At 44.0% G+C, this 15,370-nt stretch overlaps 3 protein-coding genes across 3 annotated transcripts in view; all 3 read right to left on the reverse strand.

Moving 5' to 3' along the window:
- Positions 1-3,234, reverse strand: part of flt1 (fms related receptor tyrosine kinase 1) — a 40,455-nt gene extending 37,221 nt beyond the window's left edge. Inside the window, exons 1-2 of the mRNA XM_023416957.2 lie at positions 2,993-3,234; positions 103-199 (exon numbers count right to left, since the gene is read on the reverse strand). Of these exons, the coding sequence (XP_023272725.2) occupies positions 103-199; positions 2,993-3,050 (155 nt within the window). The 5' untranslated portion in view covers positions 3,051-3,234. The remainder of the gene's footprint in view (positions 1-102; positions 200-2,992) is intronic.
- Positions 3,235-3,937: 703 nt separating this feature from the next.
- Positions 3,938-14,226, reverse strand: LOC111662879 (suppressor of tumorigenicity 14 protein homolog). Its single transcript, XM_023416872.2, has 19 exons — positions 14,120-14,226; positions 13,322-13,508; positions 13,057-13,181; positions 11,842-11,909; positions 11,503-11,696; positions 11,087-11,182; positions 10,483-10,702; positions 10,189-10,331; positions 9,905-10,002; positions 9,563-9,672; positions 9,205-9,338; positions 8,948-9,052; positions 8,580-8,690; positions 8,369-8,482; positions 8,127-8,246; positions 7,812-7,995; positions 7,468-7,739; positions 7,163-7,299; positions 3,938-5,800 (listed from the first exon to the last, which is right to left on the reverse strand). Exons 1-19 carry the CDS (start codon positions 14,198-14,200, stop codon positions 5,633-5,635), a joined length of 2,667 nt encoding a protein of 888 aa, XP_023272640.1. The 5' UTR covers positions 14,201-14,226; the 3' UTR covers positions 3,938-5,632.
- Positions 14,227-14,853: 627 nt separating this feature from the next.
- The window catches only part of tmprss7 (transmembrane serine protease 7), an 8,314-nt gene continuing 7,797 nt past the window's right edge, over positions 14,854-15,370 (reverse strand). The window contains exons 17-18 of the mRNA XM_023416914.2: positions 15,231-15,367; positions 14,854-15,107 (exon numbers count right to left, since the gene is read on the reverse strand). Of these exons, the coding sequence (XP_023272682.1) occupies positions 14,946-15,107; positions 15,231-15,367 (299 nt within the window). The 3' untranslated portion in view covers positions 14,854-14,945. The remainder of the gene's footprint in view (positions 15,108-15,230; positions 15,368-15,370) is intronic.

The following is a 15,370-nucleotide window of genomic DNA, read 5'->3' on the forward strand; positions in this document are numbered from 1 at the left end:
GTGCTTTCATTTACAGGTGCCACTTGCTCGTCCCACCTCACCTCCACCCCTTCCCGCAAAGTTGGCTTTTCTGGCACCCACATCTATCTACCTGAAACTCACCTGCAGCTGAGCAGTAGTGTCTGGTTGGTGTTCACGACCAACTGCTGAGTTTTCACATCCAGGATGGGGACGCTGTACTTGCCCTTGTGTTCTTTATCTGCAGACATAGAAGAAAGGAAGCAAACACAGAGCACAAGCAACATATAATTACTGAGTAAGTGCATTAAGAATGTGTGAAATCGGGTTGTTTAATAGTAACTATAAGAAAGGGCTTTTTAAATACACATATGGAACTATTATTTGCCCCTCTCCTGTGAGGTCAGAGGTCAAGGTCAGGTTGTAATCCAGAATATATATCTGCTGAAATGGGGGGTTGATTGAGTAAACAGGCGTGGAGTATATTGTACCTTTGCATTTATATTTACCCCAATCCAAATTCCCTTGAATCAAGCCAGCTCAATATGAGAGCACTTTTAGAGGAAATCCTGGAGGACAAAACACTTACAACCAATAAATACTTTGGACAGTTCCTGTAAGCACTGTCCATTACAAACTGGACAAAAACAAATTCTTAAGAAGTTGTCCTGGTGAGTCCCAGCTCCCCAGCACGTCCTCCATCCAGGCCACAGTATCTGTGACCCTCCTTGCATCTCCTCGCTCAGGCCACTTGACGACATGCGTGGAAATGCGTAAGCAGTGTCCCTCTTGTTTATCAAATCAAAAGGCATTTCTCCACTCCATCGCTGGGGTTTATTAATGAGAGATAAAGACGGCTGTCTGTCCACCCTTCCTTCCTCCCAACAACAGCGGAAACATCATTCAGGGAAGTCCGTCCTTCACTCTGACTGCTCCTTATAGATTGTACAACACAGATCTCAAAACACTCCTCAAAACACAACTATCCCACTGCTCTGTGAGTAGTTAAATCACTTGTAAGGCAGTTAGTGAGTTTATCACTAAAGTCCATTATTCCCATTCATTGTCAGCATCATTGTTCCCAGTGGATGCCCCATTGAGCAGATCTAGCATTACTCACTCTGCTAGCACTTCCTATACTATTTCCTTGGATTTGACAGTGTGTGGGTAGGCAAGAAACACACCCACACACACACACACACACACACACACACACACACAGCAGGCTAAGGGAAGACAGAGGGGAAGTGAAGGATCTCCTCTGGGCCTTTTGGGGCCTTTTCAACAAGCTGTGAAGTAGCTAAGATCCCAATTTCCAAATAATTCAGTACAGTTTTCCTGCTACTTCACCCAACCAAGAATCACAGCCAACATCACAGTCATAATCGCAGAAAAGTAAAAGTTACATTGAATGCTGCTCTTGTGGCAGGTTTCCAAACACTCACTCATCATTACTTTGGAAAATAACTTCTTCTGACTTTTCAGGAAGTTTGGAAGAATCATTTGGCAGCACAAAGAAAAATTCTGTTATCCATAAAAACATGATATTCAACTCCAGTCCCTTTGTCCTGAAATTCATATCACTGCCTCCATCTGTGGAGATCATTTCTAGAGAATCAGTCTAGGGAACATATCCCTATTCTTCTGATGTTATCAACATCAAATGAAACTAATATTTTAAAAACACCACATATCACTGAATTGATATCATTTATATATTATGCAATGTTTAGGGAGATATTCTTTTCTCACTTATAATATATAGGTGTTTCTCAATTATACTTATATCTCTATTTTTTTCTGAAGAAAGGAAATCAGTACATTTTTCTTAGTAATGTGTTAATATCATAATATGAACTTTGACTATGGCATTGGGCTGACTGAACATTAATGTAATGACATGGGAATTTATGTAGGCTATGTAAATACAACCATTGTAAAGCGGGTTATTGTGGCCTCTCTAGTTACTTCTTATAAATCTTTTTAATTATTTGTTTGGCGGTTTCATTAGTGATGCATTTTTTCAGAAAAATGTTTATCTAAGATGACATCATTAGTCCTGTTTATTTTTTGTAAACAAAAAGCGGAACAAATATTTGTTGAAACAACTACGGGAAACAATTGCTTTGATTTTCATTAAAGTGCTAAATACGCACAGGACTTCAAAGTACTGCAGTAGGCCTACATGTGAGTTGAGTTGATTGTTTGTAATAAAAGATATTTAATGCAAAAAAATAATAATAATAATAATAAAAAAGATAAGAGTAAATGTTTGCATTTATTTTCCAGTAGAAAAAAAGTCCCCCTTTTTGGCTAAGAACAGCGCGGAGATCTGTGGCGCGCACAAGAGCAACCTGCCAACTGTTTCAGCAATAAGCGCACATTAACATCGGTTCCTGCTCAGTGGATATTTTCCTTCAGTCGGTCGCGACCCCTCATTCATTTCAATCAGAGCCTCCATTTGACAAACTCATCAGTCTCAGGAAACAACGCCCTGCGTGTGTCCATTCAACCGGGGCCAAACGCACAAGGAGCCCGGCCACAGAGGTCCGCGTTATCCAAACAAGAGTCCCGCAGGACAGCGCTTATCTCCCTCGCTGCACTTGGAGCGGACAGAGGTTTACAAGCTGGACAACGATCTCACCAGCCGCTTAATTGACTGATTAATGAGCGCGCGCACACTCCACAGGAATTTGCGCGTCTTTTGTCTTCCTCCAAAGAAAAAGTTGACTGCTCTGTGTCGGTGATGGAAATTACTCTCCTTTCAAAGATCTCCCAGATGTTTAATAACTAGGACTCTCTGGTTATTAGTAAAAAAAATATCAATGATAAAAGTCGTTTTCTACAGGTTGCAACGTGCAATAAGTTTTCTCTTCGGTTTACAAAGTTAAAACTGAATTAAGAAAATACAAATGTTGCGTTGAATATTTCTCAATAAGTACTTTAAATACATAAACAACGTATTGAACACATGAACATAACTTCTAATCTACTCTGCATGTAGTGCAGCGATAAAAGTAAACCTGTTACTCACCTTTTGCCAAAACACCATACAATCCACATAGCAGGCAGATGAGAATACAATTCATCATGTCTGGCGACTCCGATGCAGAAAGCGGCTTTCAAATATAAAATATGAAACAAGTTTTATTCCTGCTGTTTTTCCCCCAAAGAGTGGACTACAGACAGCACAGCGAGCTTGGCTGGAGATGGTTGGTTTCCTGAGGATAGCTGCGGGAGATCACGCAACAGGACACCACGCTTGAACTCCAGTGCAACTTTTTCCCATCGTTTTGGATAGCGGCGCGTATTTATACAGTTCCCACAGTACCACGACCGGACAGCGGACATCCGTGACGTCCGCTGACACACCCAAGCCGCGTAACAGCAGTCCCCTTTTTTTGGTTCTCCCTAGTGGTCAACCCATCAACCGGCGAGGTGTTGATGAGAAAATACTGTGGTTTCCAAAGTGGCTCTTTTTGAGCAATTTTGAGACATATTTTTTTATACATGAATCAGTTCCTACCGAAACACTCTCTGCAACTTATTCTATATTCAGAACAAGATACTCACCACTGTTTGCCATAAAGGATGCGCACAGGGCAACTCTGTGATGAAATCATGTAGCAATGTAGATTGGCGTACGCGATGATCCGCACGTAGGCGCGTGAGCGGTGTCCAGACCAACAACTTGGCAGACGCTTGTCTCTGATTCTAAACTGTCGATCTTTCCTCAGGATGTAAATAAAGAGCTGCTCCTCGGAAAGCATGTAGCCTAAAAAATACTGATTTCATAGACGGGCAACCTGCGCTTACAGGTCCTTGGGTCATTAGTCATTAATATATAATATATAGCCAGTGCACAGGTGTCTCACACTCTCAGCGGTTAAACGTTAAAAGCGCCAATAGTGAAGCAGTAAAGACTCCCCGGCCCAAAGTTAAGAAATCATGATGAAAAAAAATTCAACAAGTACAAGCGTTTTGACGAGAAACAGGTGTCTTTAATATAAAGGCATTTACTCTGATATCATTTAGCAATGCTTTGGGTGTAAGGTGCATCACCCCCTCAGGAAATACAGTAAAAGAGGCAATAGTACAGATTGGCCACTGGGTGGTGATGTGAGCTGAATGAGACGTGAGACCTGGGAAAATGCCAGTGTGTACACCAGCATCAGCTGCATTATGGTTTTATGAGGAGCATTGAGCATGAAGTAGAGAGGAGGCACCGTAAAGATAAATTAAAACCTCACAGTAAATCTGAAATGAAAAATATATTACCACTTCCTATTGAGGGATTATTCACTCAACTACAGAATATATTTAACATAAGGCTATGATTCAGATAAAACGCATGATATACAAAAACACATACATACACATACAGTACAAAAACAACACATACAGTGAGTCTGTGAACACACATATACAGTACATGGAAGAATGGAGACGAGGGCAAAAATACACGGTTACATATTGTGGGGAGAGAACTGTTTCCACATCCAATAAAAAGACAGTTTTTTTTTGGCAGCCCCAATATTCGCCAACTCGGTTGTGAACAGTGCAACCGGGACAGGAAAAAGAGGAAGGGTAGAAACATTAGGAAGCAGGAGGTAACTGGCAACAGAAGCATGCAGAGCATAACCTGGCTCCTGGTCGTACTTTGGCCAACCTCCAATCTGCTTTGAAGCCTGATGTTTACGTAGGTACTGACCTATCCATCTGCTACAGGCTGGTCTTTGGTGCAGAGACTTAAACACACTGTTACTTCCAAAACTGTAGACCACAAAATGCATTTAACAGAGATAAATATATTAGTTTTTTTGTTTTTTTAGATTTTCTGAAAGCAGAACAGTTAACCAGATTTCTACTTGGATTTATGATCCTTCGCAAATAAAATTTGTGCTTTTAGCTGCGAGAAGGCCAAGTTTACAATGACTGAGGGCCTCTTGTGGCAAGTCCAGCTCAGAAGATGCCTTATATAAACTGAAAGCAGAGAGCAAAAATATGGAGAAAAAGGAAATGAGCTGTTGATTAAGTCACGTCCCAAAGTGTTTGCGCAGCAAATGGTGTTTGTAATAATCAGATTTTCACTTAAATTGTTTTTAAAGTTTTTCTGATAAATTAAAATTTTTAAAACTTTCTTTTGAAAACTATAGACATGAGATAATGAGTGCCAAGTTTCATCTAATAAATAGGAGGAAAATTTGGATCGTAAGATTTGTAAGTAGCATGTACCAATATTTTTTGTGATAAAAATAAATACTGACCCACAGTTCAGTCTACATGTGTGCAGAGTGTGTTTTTACAGCATAAAATCTTATTTTGGAGTATTTCATCATAAATCTTGTCATCTAAGTAATGCATTCCAAGCAAATTCTAACATTTATGTGCAGTGACCCAGAACCAAGTTAATTTAATATTCAGGTTAAGTGCTGAAGTTTTTGTGCACGTCAACATAGCCACTGTTTGAGACCAGGTCTGAGCTAGCAGAGACTGTACGGAAGCTGGTTGGTTCAGCAGGGATGATGCCCCCACTGGTGTGTTTGCCATGAACATGCTCTCAAAAACTGAGTGAATGTGTTGTCATGACAGCAGTCTGGAGATGACTCCACATCTGAAGCCTTCGTCCTGTGTGTTAAGTCTGTCGTTTTGCTCGTGGCAGTCTGGTGTTCAGTCACACCTGTCCTTTAGTCTGCTGATGGATCCAGTCAGTGAACTTGACCACCTGTGTGTAGACGCCGGGACGGTTCTGCCTCGCGCAGCCTTCACCCCAGCTCACGATCCCCGCCAGGAACCACCGTCTGCCACGCTCTAGACACACCAACGGACCTCCCGAATCACCCTGAGGCCACACACAAGCACACACACATACAGATAATAGTCAAACAAAAAAGATCAATACATGCAGTATATTGTCTGATCCATTTTTTAAAAATTGAGTGTGTGGATTATTTGCCAAATTCAGAGCACACGATGTCGAAATATTTCCGGAGCAGCTGAAGTGAGGTTTCGTTACAGAAAGTTCAAGTCATATGGAAAGAAATCCAGGGACAGAAATCATGAGCCACTCGAGTGTTGAAATATTCAGTCACGAGCAGTTGGCTGTGTACAAATCACCCCATTGCTCACTCATTCACTACCCCCACAATAATGGACACTCAACAGTTTACTCAATCAGTGAATTGAGATTTCAGACACTTTCTAATCAGCATTATTTTGAGTCATCGCTGACAGCTGTAGAGCCACGAGCCACTGTTTAAATTTTTAGGGCACTATAACAGTGCATGCATTTACACACTGTAAATTTGAACACACATAAAATCTTTGATAGTAAATAGGCTAATGAATAGGAAATGATTTCAAATCGAACCTTCGGTTGCTACTGACACCACCACCTGCCATTTTGTCTGATCTGAAACAAAGCAAATATTGGCATTTTTTTATCTACTCCCCATATGTCCTTGTTGGAGCATTATGTGTAGGTGTCTTTTTTAATATAGGCCAAGCTGTTTAGTGATTGTGATTTGATAATTAGCTAACTGCTAACCAAGCTAGCCATTATGCTAGCTGTCTGAGGCTAATGTGTTGCTAATACAACATTTTAAGTTGCTGTTAGTTAATTTAGCTACTGTTGGGCTAACTGTCACAGTCGGTTACTCTTACTTTTACTATTGTTAACTCAGTGTGTATGTTTACTAGATTAATTACTTACTTTCTTTGAGGACTTATTGTAGATCTTTCACTCGTGATACTTTGTTTCTTCCTGGCATGAGGGACAATGTTGTTAGCTAGCTAATCCGGCAGCTAACTAGTCTATACTTCAGTGAATCCAGGTTACCTGTACTGCGCTAATTCATTCCCACATTCATATACTACATTTGGTTTAACTGTTGTGTATGAAATCTCATCCTTATCTGCTATGTAACCACTACATGGTAACTGTTTTCTCAGTTTCACAACTGTTTCAGTAAAAGCCAACACCTCTCCTCAGCCTTTATTGGAAATGTGTTTGGTTTTCTGCATAGCTGTGCCTTCACACGAGGAGGTAAGCCAGGGTAAATTTAGATACTTTTTTTTCTTCTTAATGCTCACATTCTCTTTTGTGGTTTAGACAGAAGATCTGGGAAATGTTATGACGAACAACATGTTATCACACAACAATGATGAGTGAATGAGTGTTAACAGTACTAATGCACACACTCACCTGGCAGGCGTCCACCCCTCCCTGCAAGTTCCCAGCGCACAGCATCCTGGGAGTGACGGCGTCATCATATAGTTTGTTACAAGTGTTCCTGTTGATGATCTTCACTGAGGCCTCTTGTAAGCGAGAGGCCAGCTCACCTATAATCAACACAAACACACAAAATGAAAACAGTTTGAGTCGATTGTCTATACTGCAGCTGCCTCAAAATTACTTTCCAACTTCCCAAATTTTTATCAAGGCCCTGCTTTACAAGAAAGTTCAATTATGACCATACTTTTTGTGTAATAGTTTTGACCAGCTCTTACCGTCCTCCATGAGGACCCCCCAGCCTGTGACATAGCAGCTGGTCCCTGTGGTGAAGGTGTGTGAGGAGGCGGGGACACACACAGGCTGCACCAAGTCATTGAAGAAGACAGGAGCGCTGAGCTCGAGAAGGGCGATGTCATAGTCAGAGGTGAACTGGTCGTACTGTGGGTGGAGGAGGATTCGCCGGATCGGTCTGGTGGCTGCTCCATTGTTCCCCATAGTCATCACACGCATTCCCATGTAGGCCCGCCATGCACGAGCGTCTGAGTATCTGCAGACACACTATGCATGAAGAGTACATATACATGACTATCATGATGAGGCTTTCAGGAATCTTTCATACTTAATGGCATCTGAGTCCTGGAAGCAGTGAGCTGCAGAGATGAGCCAGCGGTTGGAGACCAGGGTGGCTCCACAGACGTGGCCATAGCGATCCATCTGGAGGCTGACCTGCCATGGCCACGACCCAGCTCCGGCGTCAGAGCCTCCCACTATCTTAGTACGTTTTCTGGGCCTGGTGCCACAGCCTGGGAGGAAGAGACGGAGAGGGAGCCAAAAAAAAAAAAAAAGAAATGGGCATGAGAACCCATGAGGTTACTCCATCTTTTGCACAAGTAGCTGAGGCAGTCTGAGGCTGAGTTTGTGAGTGAGTGCTTACCACAGCGCAGCTCATCAGAGCCGTCAAAACAGTCTTTTGTTCCATCACACTCAGGGTTGACCTTACTAACACACTTTCCATTGGCACATTTATATGAGGACGAGGAACAGCCTTTCAGATCTAAAGAGAATGAAAGACAAACTCAGCCAAAAAGAACTAAAGGTCACTCAAAATATAAAAACACAGCATATTGTCTTTTCTATCAGTGAGTGAAACCAGTAACTGATGTCATGACTACTCACATGCTCTGGTACAGTTGAGTTCATCACTACGGTCTTTGCAGTCAGTAACACCATCACACACTGAAGACTTTGGCAAACACACCTTGTTGGGACACACGTGATAACATTTACCTCCTGGCAGGAGGAAACAGAACGAACCCCCTTAAAGTGAGCTTTTCAAACACGGAACAGCACATGTATGTGTTACATCAGCATTAGTGTCTCTGCTCACCACAGGTGCCTTCCTCACTGCTGTCTGCACAGGTGCTCTGACTGACACACTGGCTGCTTTGAGGCTTACACTGGCCATTACCACACAATATCTCCCCTGGCCTGCAGGATGCTACATGTTTTACACATATGTGCAAACATGCACATTGAAACACAAAAACACAAGCAAATCTGAGTCTAGCACAAGGTTTATGTCCTTAAAATCAAAGTAATAGTAAAGTTTGACACTTTCAGAAATAAAGGAGACAGGCAAACAACTTTTCAACATCTTGTTAGGCCGAAAAATTATATATAAACTAAAGATCACTCAATTTTAAGAATAGAAGACATGGTGGGACAAGTGTGCAGCGCTTAGGCAACAACACTTACAGCATTTAGCCTCATCGCGTCCATCTGAGCAGTCTTTCACTCCATCACACACCTTCCTCAGAGGGATACAGCGCCCATCCCCACAGCGAAACTGGCGAGGACACGCTGGAGATAGAGCAAGGAAAGCGCGGGAGGAAGCAAGGAGCTTAATTTAGATTGTTTAGGTGTTAAATTGAAAAAAAACAAACAAAAAAAAAAACCTTACACTGCACTTACAAAATCGCTACGATGAGGTGAAAGCATCAGATATTACTTACTGCCCTCTGGAGAGAAGGCTCGGTAGAGCAAGTAGAAGCCCTTGTGAGTGAGAGATTCATCGGAGTGGAAGTGGAGGGAGAGAGGAGAGGAGTACACTCGCTTTTTGCTGCTGTCTGATACCGGGTTACATAGTCTAGATACAGAGAAGCACAAAAGAAAGGAATTGGAAAATATTAAAATGTCTTAAACAATTATGTGATAAAATACACTGGTACTCAGAGTGATTGAAGGAATATTATCAAAACATTTTTTTTTTTTTTTTTTTTTTTTAAAATCTGACTGATTTGGATGCCGTGCTAATCCCAGCGCTTGCCTGTGTGCACCTTGATTGCAACACAGTTCAGTTTCATGACTCACTTGACCCCTCCAACATCCAGCCAGTCTTTCTCACAGCCGTCTGATGACAAGGAATCCTGAATGTCCATCGTCACAATCGTCATGGAGATCAGGTATCCTGGCAACGGTGCCTGATAAAGAAACCACGGATGACTAACGAATGTCGGAGTGAAGACAGGCTAAGTAACAGACGGATGATTCACTCTTTCATTTTTACTGTCGACTTTTTCTTTGTTTTTCACTGCTTCTAGCACACGCACGCACACGCACGCACACGCACGCACACACACACACACACACACACACGCGCACACACACACACACACGCAAGCACATGTACGTACATACACACATGTGGCTCACCCGCAGTGTCCAGGTGCAGTCTATATTTGGAGGGTAATAGGAAGGGTAGTAGGGTGAGGAAATGGAGCCGTTCCAAGAGGAAATTGACCCTCCACAACCTGTAGGGGGAGATGGTGACATAGGTAAGAGCACAGAATACACAATAACACCAAGGTAACTTTGCTCTTCATACGTTGAGCATTGCAAATAGATCATTCCAGCATGAAAGCAGCGACATGAACACATCAGACAAGATTAGCAGAAATGAGACGTCTGTTTGTCTGTTTGTGAGAATACTCTACTACCTGCTTTCGGGATGGCCTGGAAGTATGCTTTGAAGATTGCTCCATCCCTCTGTCTGCTGAAGGAGAAGGTGACTAACATGACATTCCCAGAGGATGTCAGCTTCATGACTGGAGACGAACCCGAGACAGGCAGCCCACACCACCTGAGATAGACGCATGCATCAAGTATAGCCATATATAAAAAAATATATATATACATCAAATTATATACAAATATTTTTGCACTGACACAGTTCTGTAAGAAACAGTGTTGACCTCTGATCTCCCCAGAGGAACTCAGTTAAATGTCTTTACCTGGCAATGATCTTGTTCTGTAAAGGAAGCAGGAAGTCGTAGGCTGAGAGCTTGTGGGCGGTGCAGCTTCCTGGCGTGGCACCATGCAGGGTGAGGATAACTAGTCGAACTACGTGACCCGACGGCACGCGCAGACGCCACTGGTAGTACGGCTTCTTGGGACTCACGAGGCTCAGGGTGCGGTTGTTGCCATATTTGGCGTAGAGGTCAAAGGACATTGCTACACGGAGAAAGTAATGGTGATATTTACCTTAAGTCATACTGTCTGTGTTAATCTTAATATGCTGGTCCAGAATCTCCCATAGATGTTTGTCAAGTTGAGTACGAAAGCCACAGCTTATAATTCACATCAGTTACGTACACATAAATCCATTCAGTGACCTCTAATGCCCAGTATAGAGGCACACATGAAGTCAACCAACCACACAACCTTACAATGTACTCTACTGTAATCAAAAGCAAATAACAAATGCGACAACAAGTGTTTCACTACATGGGCACTCCAAAAGCAGCACTACAGGCATCAGTCGGCGGTATTGGTTCTGCTTGAGTTCAACACAAAAAGATTTTGTTAGCATCAACACCAGATGTGTGCTCCCCTCACCTTGGAAGCCAAGCTGCCACTTCCCACTCTGGATGCTATTTGGATTCTTAATCTTGTCTGATTTTTCTTCTGATTCAAAGTCGTCAGGGTCCAGACCTACAGACACACACAGACACACACACACACACACACGTCAGATGTCAAAATACTATTAGTAAAACTCTAGAGAAATATAGTAAATAAAACTGAAATATAAGTACTATAAATTTGTTAATAAAACACGTGTGAAATCATTATAAAGCCTTTACAATGATGATGTTAATGACTAGTTTCTAAATCAAGTGTGTCTATTTGAAATGTGTGGTGTGTGAAGCATTTGTAGAGTTACCGTATAGCTAATATCTACATATTGCAGAGACTGTACATACTGTATGTGTGTGGTTAACGTGCATGCAGACAACAGTGAGAGCCTCTACCCAGTAGGTGGAGCATGTCGTCATCTCGCTCCATGTAGTAGCGCTGCCCGTTGCGGCTGTCCCGCTGCATCTTGTGGCTGCCGGGAAGCCTGCGCTGCAGCCTCTCCGGGCTGGACGACCGGATCGCCATAGCAACATCGTCTGGGGCGGAGAATTTACTCCAGTAGAAGACATTGAGCCCTTCTGCTCCTTCACTGTCACACAAAGGGTTTTCAATGTTGCTGAAGCTGACAGCAGGGGACATACAGCTGAGTAATGTTATTGTCGTGCATATTCTTTATATTCAGAAATTCTTGCACATTGCAGTTTATCATTGGGTTTTGTTTTGGTGCAGGATACCTGAAGGCAGTAATTCCTGAGCGCAGGTAGTAGGAGCTCCACGGAGAAGACTCGTAGAGTTCTGAGAACTGTTTTCAAAAAAACAAAAAGAAAAAGACAGAAAACGAAACATTAATCCCCACACTGTACACACTACAGTGCTGTAGCTGTGACATCACAGCGGTGCAAGTGAGGTCACTGTTCCCATGTAAGTGACACATGAACACAACTGGTTGAACGTGCAGCCTGAGTTCAAGAAACGCATTGTTCTTGTGTGTCTGTGTGTGTGTATCAGACTCTGCATGTGTGTATGTTGACTTTGAGCAGCACAGAGCTCCATTGTGTTTCTACCTGCCGGCTGTGTGCAGCTAAGACCCTGGGTGGTATGGGCTGGCCTCGACTTCACCTGTTCTTTAATGAACAGATCGCCGCACAGATACTATGACCACTTAACAAGCCTGCGAACTCACCCTCACAGCTGATTACAGGGACATTACTGGATGTCGCTGCAGACTTTTGGGAATTTCCACCTTTCAATTCACCAATTCCCAACTGCCGAGCAAGAATGTGCAGCCGTGCATCTGACATTTTGCTCTCAAAATCCAAATCCCCCTTGTCGTATCTCTGTCCAACTCCCGATCCTTCTGTCATCCCAGCCTGCCCTACTGCCCTGTCTTTCCTTCTCAACCCCTGCGTCAAACCGAGGTTCTCCTGCTCTTTGTAGTCTACAGCGCACAGAGTGGCTGATTGTGTGAAAGCTGCACAGACAATGTTTTTATTGAAGGCCTGCTCTTCCTCTCACTCTTGCTGCCTGGGCCTAGCTGGGCTCACAAACGCCAGGCTTGTCCTCAGCCCTGAAAGGGCCCTGTCCCTGGGGATCTCGGGAACTCGCGCGCACACACACACTGTGCCCGGCTCCTGTTTCAGCTTTACATTTAACACCACCAGAGAGAGACAGGGCGAGGGGACAGGGAGGGAGATAGAGGACAAAGTAGAAAAGGTGAAAAGCATATGAATAAGAATGCAAAGACAAACCGCGGGAGGGGAGAATAGGAATGAGAAAGATGGCAGCAGTGTTTTGAAAGCACAGCGTAAAAGGCACTAGCAGCCTGCTGTAGTAAACCATATCAATGTTAGAGCAGCAAGATCAGCTTCGGCCCAGACGGGGAAGGTCAAACACCAAAATGTGTCATTCAGAGGGGAGGCAGTGACTGACAAATCCAACGTTCCACTTACATAATGGTTCAAAGCCTGAGCCTGCAGGCGGAACTGTGGGGAGGTGGAGTCAGTCAGCTCTGAGGAGAAGCTCAGGTTTGGGAACTCCACGCTGCCTCCGAGGAAGAACACAGAGGAGGGCGGAGCTGGAGGAGGAGGAGGAGGAGGAAGAGATTTGAGACAGGTGCACTATAGATGACTCTGGGTGCAAGTCAAAATAAACACATTTTTAAGGACGGGAGAGGTCGAAGAGAAATCTAAAACACCAAAGCAGGTCTGTACTCACATGTTAAGTAGTGGAGGGTCAGTGCAATGGCGGCAGTGAAGGGGAAGAAAGGCAGGAGACCTAACATCCACCTCCTCCAGGAGCCACAGGCCGGAGCTTTCCCCCCTTCCGCCCTCTTCTCTGCTTGATCCTCAGGCTTCGTGGGGGGGCTCAGCGACTGGGTGGGCTCCTTTAACTCCCCCTCTCCCTTCCAGAGACAAGAACATGACTCAAATATCATACCGGCTTTTTTTTTTTATGTCTGTGCTCAAGTTGCTTCTAATTGTTTGGATTTTATTTCTATGTGACACACAGAGGAGCAGTAAAGAAAATGCAGCCTGTTGTATGCCTCAATCAATGAGCCATAGATTTTATGACTGGACAGACATTGATTTACTGAGAGCAACGGTGAACATCTTTGAGCTGAAAGGATCTCCTAAAACATTTAAGGGGTTGGCAGGATTCCCCGGAGGAGCAGACAAAGCGTGGCTACAGGGGTCTGCTTTCCCACGGCCTGGCTCTGCGGTGTCAGCACTCAATCAAGTGGCATGGACATTCATGAGAACCAGACACCCAAATCCCTAGAGACGGATTTCGCTATCAAGATGAACCATGGATGTGCAGGTTTGATGGGCACTGATTATGAAGCATGCCTCTGGTGTTGTAAGGAAAAAAAATGGTCTAAAAGTTAATTAAAGAACCTTTTTTTTTTTTTTGATGCAGCCAGGATAATTTGAGAAAGTCGTTCTTGCAGAAAGCAAAGTCCGGTTTGGCATCGTCTTTTACACGCAGGAGGAAAAGAGCAAAGTGATGGCTTACCTGTGCAGCGGAGCAGCCTGAGTGTCCATGCCCAGAGACGGAGTACACTTCGCAAGTTTTGCTTTTGGGGAGAGTCCTCATAGCACTGTCCCGTTCAGCTCCGGAGAGGCGATATGCAACAATACCTCAGGCATAGAAAACGATGGAGAGAGAGGAAACCCCCGCTGTCGCTTCCTTTGCACCAAAAGAAAGAAAGAAGAAGAGAAAAAAAAGGCGCAGAAATCCGACCTGAGCGGCTCGGATGCGGCGGGTATTCACCGCCTCCCGTTTACCTGAACTGGGCGGCAGGTGTCACACGGAGCCCCAGAATGCAGTGCGGGGACAATGGGACCACTATGAGGGAACAACCATCCGTGCCACAGATATTTGTGGGCAAACTTTCTCGCCGTGTACGCAAGGAGTTAAGCTCGGAGGGACAAAAGAGTGTTTGAGGGGAAACGTGTGTGAGGTTTTTACAATCTGAGTTGCTGCGCCCTTGGATGCTCCACAGGGGCGCAAAGCAACACAGAACCTGCAATTACAAATCTGGCATCAAACTTGGACATTATTGGACTGTCACAGAATTTAATATGGGCGCAGTGTCAATGCTGTGAACAGGGAGTGGAGCAGAAATACCTGGAGAGGATAAAAATGTTTAAAGGCTCTTAACATTCTCTTCTTTGGTATTTGTAGAGCACCTTGCAGCCTCACCAAAAGGCAGATAATGTTCACATGAAGAAAAAAAACACACACAGTTTCCTCTGTCTGAAGATGTTTTTATTTATTTGGTGTGAGCGACAGAATATTTCAGAACACCTGCTGCCAGGCGAGGATGAGCTGCATCGTGTCAGCTGATATGGCTGTAGATCCAGGAGGCGAACTTGTTGACCCTGGTGTAGACACCGGGCAGGTTTGGTCTGCCACATCCCGCCCCCCAGCTGACGATCCCAATCAGGAACCAGCGACCCCCACCTGGTGCCTGACAGGACAGAGGTCCCCCGGAATCCCCCTGAAATACAAATGGTACAGTTAATGAAGAAAGAATACCTCTTTAATTAATTCTTGTGCTTCTTAATGTTTCACACACTAGTATGAATGAAAATACAGGTGACTGAGTCAGATGGGAGCTCACCCTACAGGCGTCCCTCTCTCCAGAGGGGACACCGGCACACAGCATGCGTGGTGAGACAGGGCCGTAGCTCTTCTTACACTCGGTCTGACTCAGTATGGAGACCTCTGCTTTCTGCAGGACTGTGGGCAGCACCTTGTCTG

The sequence above is a fragment of the Seriola lalandi genome, unplaced genomic scaffold (genome assembly GCF_002814215.2).
Source record: "Seriola lalandi dorsalis isolate HSWRI2012SDOR001 ecotype SW California unplaced genomic scaffold, Sedor1 jcf7180002054570, whole genome shotgun sequence".
Lineage (NCBI taxonomy): Eukaryota > Metazoa > Chordata > Actinopteri > Carangiformes > Carangidae > Seriola > Seriola lalandi.

What these genes read in the sequence shown, in the direction of transcription:
- LOC111662879 (XM_023416872.2), bottom strand. Translation starts at nt 14,200, where the DNA reads ATGAGGACTCTCCCCAAAAGCAAAACTTGCGAAGTGTACTCCGTCTCT. An exon ending in TCAGGAATTACTGCCTTCAG is followed by an intron (nt 11,697 to 11,841) that starts GTATCCTGCACC and finishes TTTGTGTGACAG; the next exon opens with TGAAGGAGCAGAAGGGCTCA. An exon ending in CTGGATGTTGGAGGGGTCAA is followed by an intron (nt 9,339 to 9,562) that starts GTGAGTCATGAA and finishes CTCTGTATCTAG; the next exon opens with ACTATGTAACCCGGTATCAG.